Here is a 12,651-nt window from a genome sequence, read left to right as displayed (position 1 = left end):
AGCTTTCTCCTGGCTCAGGTCCTGATCCAGGCTCAACCTATGAGTGGCTAGGGGAGGGGCCAGTAGGGATTAATGATAACCCTAATGTTTGTGTTTGTATATATTTTTAAAGAATTGACTTGGAGCCATCTAACTGCACATAGCTAGCCTCAATAACCACCTGTTCTTACCTCTGTTGCTGGTGTCCTCCCACAAAGCCTTTCAACAGTGTATTACATGTTCTTGTTGCATCTTGTCTTGGACTGTAAGCATTCCAGGTCAGGGAATGTCTCTTTCTATGTGTTTCTACAGCGGCTAGCACAAAGGGCCTCAATCCTGATTGGGCCACTGGGTGTTGGATCAGGCCTTAGGTTGGGAGGTGATGGAGCTGTTGCAGGCTCTAGAGTATGGAGCTTCTTTCTTCCTTGCATCCATTTAAGCTTTTCCCTGTAGTAATAAACATCTCAAGCTGCTTTTTTAGAAGAATCAGGCTTGGCTCCTTATTTATTAACTTCCCTCTATCTATTTCTCCCCCTTCCTTATGTGCCAGTTCCCTTGATTGTTTTTCTGATGTTGAATTTATATTATATGGATACTGTATTTTAATCATGGCTTTATTGTTGTTTGTTGTCCTGAGTGCCTTTGGTGGTGGTGGCATTTTATTATGTCCTACTATTATTCCTTATTTCTTGAGGCTGATTAGAATTAACATATTTAGTTTTATCAGTGTTCATTTCCTGGTCAGTGAGCTCAAATAGAGATTGCTTATAACTCAGCCCATGGGGAACACTGCTAAATGATGTGAAAGGCCAAAAGGTTGGGGGCATTGTTCATAGCTGTGAACTAGCTCTGAAAGACGTGCTCCCTGACAAAAGAAATAGGAACATATGTCCCTAGATAACAGAAAGGTATAATGAAGCTTGTCTTCTGCATTCTTGTACCATGTTTGGCTTTTCCTGGATAAGCCACGACCTTTCATCAGCTAATGTTTGTTTATTCCCTTTCACAAGAATGTGCCCTAGCCAAAAGCACACTCAAATAACAGGATTCTTGCCGAAGTGCTACATAACAAGTGTTTTGGGACACCTCTGAGTGTATGTTTTGTCCTTACAGAATGTTTCATGTAATGGATTTATGTATTTCCAATCTGCATTATTTTTATTTGTAGAACCATGGGTCTACGCAAAGAAGAGGCTCAGTACATGAACTCTTTCACCACAGAGGTACCAAATCAGATCTAACAGGTGTCAGTAATAACAACAAACTGCTTACCTGTATCTATGATATGCAACCCTATAATAAGCCTGTTTTTGTTTCAACATGAACTTTTTAAGACAGTGGTAGAGGAACAGAAAGATGGGCCCCAGTGCATATTTAATTATTTATACGCAGTAGAGCTGCTCTAACAGGAAATACTAAGAGATACCTGCCTCAGAATATCCAATAGTGCAGTGGCGAGGGCACCCTCCTGGGTCTGGAAAAGCCAAGTTCAAATCCCTTCTCCACATTAGGCAGAGCAGAGAATTGACCTGGGTCTCCCACATCATGACTGAGTGCTCTAGCCACTGGCTAAAAGATATAAAGGGGTTGGGGAGACATTACCACCTCTTCCTCTGGTGGTGCTATGTGCTGGACACAATCTGGTTGGAAGTTTCTGAGAACACCTACCAGATCAGGCCCCACAGGTAAGATAGGGAAAGATCCTTACCTAGTCTGAGGATCATGATGGGGCTTAAGCGTGAGCTATATGCGGGCACCTAGACTGAAGTGGCTGTGCACATGCCCAGTGGCAGATTTGTAAGCAGCTAAGGGACTTTACCAGTGGAAATTCAGGTCCCTAGGACTTTAGGCACCTACAGAGTTAGGTGGCAGTTGAGGGGGAGGGTTTGCGTATCTAAATTTTGAATTTTAGCACCTAAAGTGGCAGCGAGGTGCCCAAATCCCTTTGTAGATCTAGCCCAGGAGTTGGTGGAAGCTCTCTAAAAAATGAAGGGGCCACGGGTGCCTGAACCATGGCCCCGCCCTCGCACCATCCCCTCCCCCAAGGCCTTGCCCCCATGCTGCCCCTTCTTCCTGACCCCTTGCACCACTGATTCCCCTCAAGGCTCTGGCCCCATGCCACCCCTTCCGCCCAAACTTCCGCTCCCGTGCCGCCTCTTTCCCCCAAGTTCCCTCCCGCAGCTCACTTCTCTCTGCCCCTCCTCCCATCACATGCCCTTATGGCCGGTAAAAAGTAGGAGAGTCTTGTCTAGCCTTACCTGCCTTATAGGGATCGCATCATCCCTTCTTAGGCAACTGTACTACTGAGGTGGTGGGTGTAGACTCATTGTTTCTAGACATCCATCTCGGTCCATTTTTCTTCACTTGTAATGAGCCTGTTCATTCCAAAAGTGATGATGATCTGATTGTTCCAATCAATGTTTGCCCCCATATTAAGTATCTTCCTCCACCCTTTACAACCCTCCTACCCCTTTGGCCATTTTTGTCTATTTGATTGTTTTACAGGCTGACACTTTACTTTATAACATCCTTTTAATGTGGTATAGAGGCCCAAAGAGTACTATTTCAGATATGACATTAATAATATGAATGTATTATTATTAATTATTATGATGTCTGGCTGTACCAGGAATTGCCATATGTTCATGAACTGAAATTATCTGAAATTTTTATTCTACCACTGACTGCTTAAATTATGTTGCTTTAGCAGTAGTGCCTGCAGCTCCAGCGTACTCTAAGATTTCCTTTTCCTCTTACTATACCAGAGTTCACAAGAAACAGGATCCACCATCCTGTTGAGATACCTGAAGATTCCTTTCCTTTAAATTAGCATTACTTTTGTGTCAGCAAAGAGCTGCATGTCAGTGTGTGACTGCATGGAGGTTTTACTCTCGTATTTCAGTGTTTACGGAGGATGACCAGCTATGTTCGTTTCCCTTTCGGTATGGTGGAAGGATGTACCACGCATGTATATCAAATCTATTTTCTCGAAAGAAATGGTAAGTCAGCTTTGCAAAGAAATATTTGGTGCTTTATTTTAAATTAAAATGAGTAGGTATTTGATCATTAATCGTGTTTTTACCATAAATCTTTATGGGCCCAATCCAACACCCATTGAAGTCAACAGAAAGACTCCCACCGATATCAGTGAACATTGGCTCAGGCCCTATATACAGAAAGAGATGGGGCAATGCCAGTGTCTTAAGGCACAAAGAATGCACAAAAGTAGTGCAGAAGAATTACGTGTCATCGCACAAAAGGAATGCAGAAGAATTATTCATCATGGATCATACATATTCTTTCCTTGATTCATATATGGGAATTCCAATTCAGATCATTGGCAATTCCTTGTGTGGTATAAGTGGAGAATCTGACCCCTCTACTATTAACTCTCTGGACGGAATAAAAGATGGAATATAAACATATGTAATCAATGCACCAGGACTGATCTCCCTGCTGAAGAAGCAATCAAGTTTTGTGTGGGTAACAACTCAAAAGTTTACTACAGGAAAGCCAATCAAGTTTTTAGATGAAACCCTTTTTCCTGCCTGTACTTAAACTACAGTGAGACTGGCGCAAAGCTCATTATGGACGGTGCAGTTGTAGGTGGACTACAGCTATCCTTCAGAATATTTATTTTTATTATTATTCCAGATTCACTTACTTTTTAAAAAACTCAAAATCTTTTTCAGAGAGTCAAGGTCAAATTCTATCCTTCCTTGCGTGTAGGAATTGTTATAATTATTCACTATTATTTGTGTTACAGTAGTGTCTGGAGGGCCCCAGTCAAGTAGGGACCCCAGTGTGTTAGGCATTATATAAACACAGAGAAGCAGACAGCCTCAAGCTTTGTCTACACTAGTATTTTTGTCAGCAAAACTTTTGTCAGTCAGGGGTGTGAAAAAGATACCCCCACCCCCAACAGACAGAAGTTTCACTGGCAAAAGCATCGGTGTGGGCAGCGCTATGTCAGTGGGAGAGTGTCTCTGGGTGACATAGCTACCGCCACTCGTTGCGGGTGGTTTAATTATGCCAGCAGGAGAGCTCTCTCCCGCTGGTTTAGAGTGGCTACACAGGAGAGCTTGCAGTGGCACAGATGCAGTAAGGTCTGCAGTGTAGACATAACCTTAGTTTACTACCAGACACAAGAAGTGGGCATAAGAAGACAAAACAGAGTTTGGACTAGGAAGTACAGGGGTATGACAATCTCTTTCCCTATAGATGATTTGTAAGTGGCAGATTTAAGGGTGTAGGTAAATGTGATAATGTTACAGAATGTGTCTGTAAATAGACATGCAGTAGAAGGCAGGTTCTAGTCCTTAGATTTTATTTTGGACAAGTGCCTTTTTCATGATTTTGACATAGTGTTTCTTTGACTGCATATCTATTGTGGGTGTAAAGTGCTAGCGTAGGCAACATAGGGCAGTCACTCTCATGTGGACTCATTTAAACTACTATTGTTGTAACTGTGTCGGTTTCGGGTTATTAGAAAAGGTGGGTGAGGTAATATATTAATTGGACTAACTTCTCTTGGTGAGAGAGACAAGCTATCCATTGTTGAAGCTGATTGTGATGTTCAGGAAGTTGAGACTAGTTGGGACTGTTCCAGAGAGAAATGCACCACAAAATGCACCATGAAATCAATGATATACTTGAGATACATTGATGATATTTTTATCCCCGGACAGACAACTTAAAATCCCTCACAGATTTCCACCACAATTTTAACATCCATCCTCTGTCCATTAAACACTCTCTGGAATATTCCTGCACCAGCATCAACTTCCTGGACACCACAATCAGCTTAAATAATGGAACCCTACAAATGACTATATACAAGAAGCCCATGGATCACCACACCTTCAACCCCAAAGACACCAAGAAATCTGTTATCTACAGCCAGGCACTCTGATACCACAGAATAAGCTCCAAAGAGAAAGTCCAGGATATATGCCTTAACACACTTAAAACTGCCTTCACCAAACAAGAACACTCCACTAGAGAAGTAGATTGCATCATGGATTGGGCCACCAAAATAACTTGAGAGAACCTGCTTCAATACATAAATAAAACTCCCTCTGGTCATATACCCCTAATTGTCATCTACCATCTCATACTGGGTATCCTCACACAACTACAACCCATACTCGACGGGGACCCCATCTTGCAAGAAATCATTCCTGAAACAACCCCCCAACCCAACCTCTCTAAGCTCATCATCAGAAGCAAGCTCCCCGCAGACCAGAACACACCAACTCAAGCAGCACTAGATCCTGTCAGAACAACAGATGCAAAACTTTGCAGAAATATCTCCCCCACACCAGTGATCAACACCTGCCACAACACACCTTTCAAGATCCATGTGTCCTACACATGCTTATCACAACATGTGGTATACCTCACTCAGTGACTAAATGCCCCAATAACAACTATGTGGGTGAAACCAGATAATCACTATGCTCTAGAATGAACTCACATAGGAAAATGATAAAAGACAAAAACACCATATCATCTGTGGGTGAACACTTCGCACAAAGTGATCACTCTGTATGTGACCTCTCCATCCTCATCCTCAAAGGAAACCTGCACAACACTTTCAAAAGATGAGCCTGGGAGCTTAAATTCATGACTTTGCTAGACACTGGATTTATGGCTTATTACAACAGTTCATAACCACTAAAAAAAACACCCCTTTTTGTCATATGACTGCAGAGGTGTTTAATGTGCTACTTCAACTTGAATTGTACCTGAGAATATGTGCTAACTACTTATACTACACAATCTGTTCCATCTTGTATTTAGCTGTGACACTCTGAGTGCTTTTTCCAGACCTGAGGAAGAGCTCTGTGTAGCTCAAAAAAGCTTGTCTCTCTCATCAGCAGAAGTTGGTCAATAAAAGATATTACCTCTCCAATCTTGTCTCTCATTTAAACTAGGTAATTCAAGCTAGGAGATCACTTCTGATTATCCTGATTATCCACAGGTAACTAGCTGACGAGAAAGGGACCAATTAAACAATATTTCAAGAGTATCTTAATTCAATATAAATAATGTGAGCAATTTTCTTTCTGGAAACCTGCATCTAAGTGAGCCAACACACTAGTGATTGATCTTTAGGCCCATTTCAGTTTATGTCATATTCAGGAGGATTCTTAATTATACCTGAAATCCTCCATATAGATCTTTAACTAACTATGCCATAGAAATTGAAAAAGAGCCAATGTGTGGGATCCAAGGTTGGAACACAGTTGAGAGTTGACCGTGGGTGGCTTTCATTTGTGCTTCCTATTTTCAAATACAGTTTACAAGTTGGGAGATAAGAGAAGAGGTAGCTGTAGCTGCCTGATTTTGACAAGGCATGTCTGTTTCATCTTTATCTCTGACCTTTCTAGTGAACATATGCTCTTCTCTCATATGCTAAAAGCAACCTGACATGTCTTCAGAGATCTTGATGCCAGAAAACTAGCACTGCATAACAAAGAGAGAGTGCTGCCTTGTGCATTGTTTTTGTTAGATTATGTGTTTATGAGTCTGTGCTGCACTGGAGTGATGTATGATAATGGACCTTAGATGACTCTGCTGACTGGTGAGCAGATAAGACTTCTCCTCCCTGCTCTTTTTGAGGTGTCTTATACTGGAAGGGACATTATCAGGGACTGTCATTGTGGCTGGCCCCCCTGCTCAAGAGTTGGGCACAGTCTGGCTTTTTATATAGCACTTGACAAACTAAAACAGGTTTCATAGCAGCACATTGTTCTGCTGATTTAAAGCTTTAGGTCCCAGCCTGGGGCACCAGCGTCTATTCTGCATTATGATGGCATAAGTTGAACTACCCATATCCCAGACTTCCTAGCACACTCCCAAAACGTGGCTGCTCTAGCCCTTTTGTTTATGGAGCAACGTGGAAAAACTTGACTGTTCACCAAACGTGACTGTCTAGAGGACAAAGAAAGTCAGCCAGTGGGGTTGTGGAATACTTTTGGCAGACTCCCATAGCATGAGTCCAGTAGGGCTGCAACTACACTGCAAAGCAGTAAGGCTTTAACCTTAGGTCCCGGCTTGACTCACACTCGGATCCTCCACCCCTGTGGTGTCCTAGGACACTGAGTCTGAGTCCTAAGTTAGCGTGATTTGTGTGGAAGGGGGATTATGCCATAGGCGCTGACTTTAGCCAGCGTGCCCCAACTCCGCCCCCAGCCCCACCCCCATTCCAACCCCTTCCCCAAATCCCCACTCCCGCCTCCTTCTCCGGGCACGCGGCATTTCCCCTCCACCCCGCTCCCTTCCAGGCTTACGCGCAGCAAGCCTGGGAGGGGGGAGAAGCGGAGAGGCAGTGCGCTCAGGGGAGGAGGCGGAGCGGAGGTGAGTTGGGGGGGTGCGGGGCGGGCCGTAGGAAGCGGAGATGAGTTTGGGGGTGGGGGGTGCAGAGGAACCGCTCCCTGCTCCAGCTCACTTCTGCTCAGCCTCTATCTCCTCCCCTAAGCATGCCACCGCTCCACTTCTCCCCCCTCCCTCACAGGCTTGCCGCGCATGAAATAGTTGATTTGTGGCAAGCCTGGGAGGGAGGGACGGGGAAGAAGCAGGGCGGTGGTGGCACGCTCAGGAGAGGAAGCAGAGGCGGGGCAGAGGTGAGATGGGCGCAAGGGCCAGCGGGGAGCTGCTGGTGGGTGCTGAGGACCCACCAATTTTTCCCTGTGGGTGCTTCAGCCCCAGAACACCCACAGAGTCAGCGCCTATGGATTATGCTTGAGCCTGAGTTCAAACCCAGGGTTTATATTGCAGTGTAGAAATATCCTCTGAATACATTTCCCAGACCTTAAGAAGAGCTCTGAGTAGCTTGAAAGCTTGTTTCTTTCACCAACAGAAGTTGGTCCAATAAACGATGTTGTCAGGGAGCAGACCAAGCCCCCACTGTAGTTCACTGGTTGTTCAACGTGCACCATACCTGCAGCTGTGCTTGACCTTCTTCCAGCCCTGCTCCTGCTTGCTCCAGCCCTTGTTCTAGTCCTGCTCCAGACTGCTTCCAGTCCCTGCTCCTGCTATGCTTCAGACTTCTAGTTTTGACCCACCTTCCCCAGCTCTGCCTGTGGCTTACGACTCCAGTTGACCCTCCAGTTCTGGCATTCAGCTTCTGTGTCTCCAGCACTGATCTCTGGCTCTGCCTCTGGCTTACAACTCTGGTTTCCCCTCCCCCCACTCTGGCATTTGGATTTCTACCCGTCTGCTACTGACCCTCGGCTCATTTCCTGGACTCCATCCACCCTTGACCCAGCTCTAACCTGTAGGCTGAACTCTTCTCTTCACCATTAGGCCTGACCACCCACGGTTTGGTTGGCAATAAATATTACCTCACCCACCTTATCTCTTTATTTAATAGCTGACATTTTAGGGCCTGATCCAAAACCCATTCAAGTCAGTAGAGGAGTCTGTGATGGGTTTAGTCACAGAGACCCCCTTGGGACTGTCAACTGACGTGCTGGAGTTACCTCTGAGACCATTTTCCACCGCCAGCTTGGGACTCCATAGCCCTTCCTTGTTGAGCCAGACATGCTAGCCTGCTGTAACACAGACCCAGGTCTGGTCCATACTCCCAAAGCTGCAGGCTTTAACCAAAAACTGTTCAGCAGGTCACCTATCTCCAGCACCCAGGCACCCAGTTCCCAATGGGATCCAAACCCCAAATAAATTCATTTTACTCTGTATAAAGCAGATACAGGGTAAACTCATAAATTGTCCACCCTCTATAACACTGATAGAGAGATATGCACAGCTGTTTGCTCCCCGAGGCATTAATCACTTACTCTGGGTTTAATAATAAACAAAAGTGATTTTAGTAAGTATAAAAAGTAGGATTTAAGTGGTTTCAAGAAATAACAGACAGAACAAAGTAAGTTACCACGCAAAATAAAACAAAACACGCAAGTTTAAGCCTACTACATTAAAAAACTGAATACAGGTAAATCTCACCCTCAGAGATGTTCCAATAAGCTTTCTTTTTGAGTATAAGCTTTCGTGAGCTACAGCTCACTTCATCCGAATGCATCCGATGAAGTGAGCTATAGCTCACGAAAGCTTATGCTCAAATAAATTGGTTAGTCTCTAAGGTGCCACTAGTAATCCATTTCTTTTTGCGAATACAGACTAACACGGCTGCTACTCTGAAACCAAGAAGCTTCTTTCACAGACTAGACTCCTTCCTAGTCTGGGCCCAATCCTTTCCCTGGTACAGTTCTTGTTAGTTTCAGCAAGCATCTTAGGTGAAAAGCAGGGGATTTTACATAATTGGGACCCCCATGTGTTCTGTTCCACTCCCTTTTATAGCTTTGGCAACAGGCGGGAATCTTTTGTCTCTCTGGGTCCCCACCCCTCCTTCTAAATGGAAAAGCACCAGATTTAAGATGGATTCCAGTACCAGGTGACAGGGTCACATGTCCTGTGAGACCCCCCAAGCCTCCATTCTTTCCGGCCTGACTCACACGAGCATAGGAAGGCTTATAAGTAAACAGAGCCTTTTACAACCCATTGTCCTGGTCAATGGGAGCCATCAAGATTCTAAACCACCATTAATGGCCCAAACGTTGCATAATTACAATAGGACTTTAGAGTAATACTTCATATTTCTAGCTTCAGATACAAGAATGATACATTCATACAAATAGGATGAACACACTCAGTAGATTATAAGCTTTGTAATGATACCTTAACAAGAGACCTTTTGCATTAAGCATATTCCAGTTACATCATATTTACACTCATAAGCATATTTCCATAAACATATTGAGTGCAACATCACAGAGTCTTTCTATTTACTTCAATAACATTTGGATCAGACACTTAATAAGCCGTTTTTTAGTTCTGCTGCTGGATTTTATATGCAGAACTCTTGAGCTGTGGGCCTGGCCCAACCCAACTCCTAGTGACTTTAATTTTATTATTTGTGTTATGGTAGCATCTAGGAGCCCACTCATGGACCAAGATCCCATTATAGTAGGCACTGTACACATACATAATGAAAAGACAGTCCCTGCCCAATCTGCATATAAAACAAGAGACAAAAGGTGGATACAGACACATAGATGGGTGATCACAGGGAAACATTCAGACAATATTGGGCAGTATAATATATAATATGTCAATTGCCTAAGTGTAATATATAACATGTCAATTGCCTAAGTGTTGTCAAGTGTTTGGTAGGCATCACAGCACAGGAGAGTTTTAAGAAGGGATTTAAAGGATGACTGTGAAATAGCTTTACGAATATTTATGGGGAGATCCTCCCAAGCATGAGTTGCAGCTTGGGAGATGATACTTAGGGTGGGAACAGGACCTTGAATGTGAAGACGAGTAGTTTGTGTTCGATATGGTGGAGAAACGGAGAGGGGGCAGTGCAGGGAGCAACGTCAGGACCTGTAACTTCAATAGCAGAACATATTTAAAGAGGAAAAAAGATTCTAAACAAGTTGATTATGAATCCCATCTGCTGAAGGACAGAGTTGGGTGATTTTAATTTTGGGTTTCAGAGTAACAGCTGTGTTAGTCTGTATTCACAAAAAGAAAAGGAGTACTTGTGGCACCTTAGAGACTAACCAATTTATCTGAGCATTAGCTTTCGTGAGCTACAGCTCACTTCATCGCATCCGATGAAGAGAGCTGAAGCTCACGAAAGCTTATGCTCAGATAAATTGGTGTATGCATCCAATGAAGTGAGCTGTAGCTCACGAAAGCTTATGCTCAAATAAATTGGTTAGACTCTAAGGTGCCACAAGTACTCCTTTTCTTTTTAATTTTGGGGTAAATCTTAGCTTTTTCTAACCATCCCCCAGAGTTTTGTTGTTTAAAGTCTTTATTTAGCTCTTTTGTCATTAATCAGAACTCTATAGAGCCTTTTCCATTAGCTTCTCACATGCCAGTTAACGTAGGGCTGGTCTAGTAAGCCAGTCTTGCAGCAATATCTCAGCTGTAAAGATCCAGACTCCCTTTACCCATCACCACTGACACAAATGGGGCATTAAATGCGGAGCCTGAGCGCATTTCAGGAACAATATCATAAGCACTATGGTCTCAGTGACAACTTTTAACTTAATGCTTAATTTAACTCTAATGTAACAGTTGTGGAACAACCATAGACCATCCTTTAAGAGGGCCTGATCTCAACTCCAGTATAAGCCGTGGAAGGTGTCCCATTGACTGAACGGAGCTAAGTGGACCCTAATTCTTTTAACTTCAAAATGCTTCTTTAATCTTGGTAATTTTTAATTGGACTACCGTGCATCATTCTTTCTATCTTGTCCATTTAATTCTGGACACTGACCCAAATGCCCAGGGTTTAATTAGATTCTGTATGTGAATTAAAACCTCTAAAATGCTAATTAAAATCCAAATAAGAAACAAACAAACTGTTGGAATTAAAACAGTATGTATACCTTACAAAATAATTTTAATCTTGCATGTGAAGCCTTGGGAAAAAAGGATATTAGATTTTTTAAAAATAAGGCTGTTCAATTAATGTTAAAAAGATGCATAATAGAACAGTGAAATATAATTGATCAGGTAGTTTAAATAAAACAAAAGAAGGGTATAGAAGGGTACAGCTTGCTCAGGAAGAATAGGCAGGGAAAAAAGGGAGGAAAAAAAGGGAGGAGGTGTTGCCCTATATATTAAAATTGTATACGCTTGGACTGAGGTTCAGATGGAAATAGGAGACAGACTTGCTGAAAGTCTCTGGGTAAGGATGAAAGCAGTAAAAACCAAGGATGATGTCCTGGTAGGGGTCTACTACAGACCACCTAACCAGGAAAAAGAGATGGCATGAGGCTTTTTTTAAACTAACAAAATCATCCAAAGAACAGGACATGGTGGTGATAGGGGACCTCAACTACTCAGACATCTGTTGGAAAAATAACACAGCAGGGTACAGATTATCCAACAAGTTCTTGGAATATATTGGAGACAATTTTTTATTTCAGAAGGTGGAGAAAGCGACTAGGGGAGAGAGGCCGTTCTAGATTTGATTTTGACAAATAGGGAGGAACTGGTTGAGAATTTGAAAGTGGAAGGCAGCTTGGGTGAAAGTGGTCATGAAATGGTAGAGTTCATGATTCTAAGGAATGGTAGGAGGGAGAACAGCAAAATAAAGATAATGGATTTCAAGAAGTCAGGCTTTAGCAAACTCAGGGAGTTGGTAGGTAAGATCCCATGGGAAGCAAGTCTAAGGGGAAAAACATTTGAAGACAGTTGGCAGTTTTTCAAAGAGACGTTATTAAGGGCACAAGAGCAAACTATCCCACTGTGTAGGAACGATAGGAAGTATCTGTCAAGAGACTACCCTGGCTTAACCAGGAGATCTTCAATGATCTAAAAATCAAAAAAGAGTCCTACAAAAAATGGAAACTAGGTCAAATTACAAAGGATGAATATAAACAGATAATACAAGTATGTAGGGACAAAATTAGAAAGGCCAAGGCACAAAATGAGATCAAACTTGCTAGAGATATAAAGGGTAACAAGAAAACATTCTACAAATACACTAGAAGCAAAAGGAAGACCCAGGACAGGGTAGACAAGGTGGGGGTGGGGGAAAATAATAACAGAAAATGTGGAAATGGCAGAGGTGCTTAATGACTTCTTTGTTTCGGCTTTCATCAAGAAGGTTGGTGGTGATTGGACGTCTAA

General features: G+C 43.0%; 1 protein-coding gene across 2 annotated transcripts in view; it reads left to right on the top strand.

Moving 5' to 3' along the window:
- Window positions 1-12,651, top strand: part of HGFAC (HGF activator) — a 65,884-nt gene that overhangs the window by 706 nt on the left and 52,527 nt on the right. For both annotated transcript variants that reach the window (XM_084625994.1, XM_084625995.1), the window contains exons 2-3: window positions 1,148-1,202; window positions 2,882-2,978. In XM_084625994.1, the coding sequence (XP_084482120.1) occupies window positions 1,148-1,202; window positions 2,882-2,978 (152 nt within the window). The remainder of the gene's footprint in view (window positions 1-1,147; window positions 1,203-2,881; window positions 2,979-12,651) is intronic.

This window comes from Lepidochelys olivacea (genome assembly GCF_965140295.1).
Source record: "Lepidochelys olivacea isolate rLepOli2 genome assembly, chromosome: 4".
Lineage (NCBI taxonomy): Eukaryota > Metazoa > Chordata > Testudines > Cheloniidae > Lepidochelys > Lepidochelys olivacea.
Note: the sequence above shows the minus strand (reverse complement) of the source record. Positions and strands in the feature narration are given on the sequence as shown.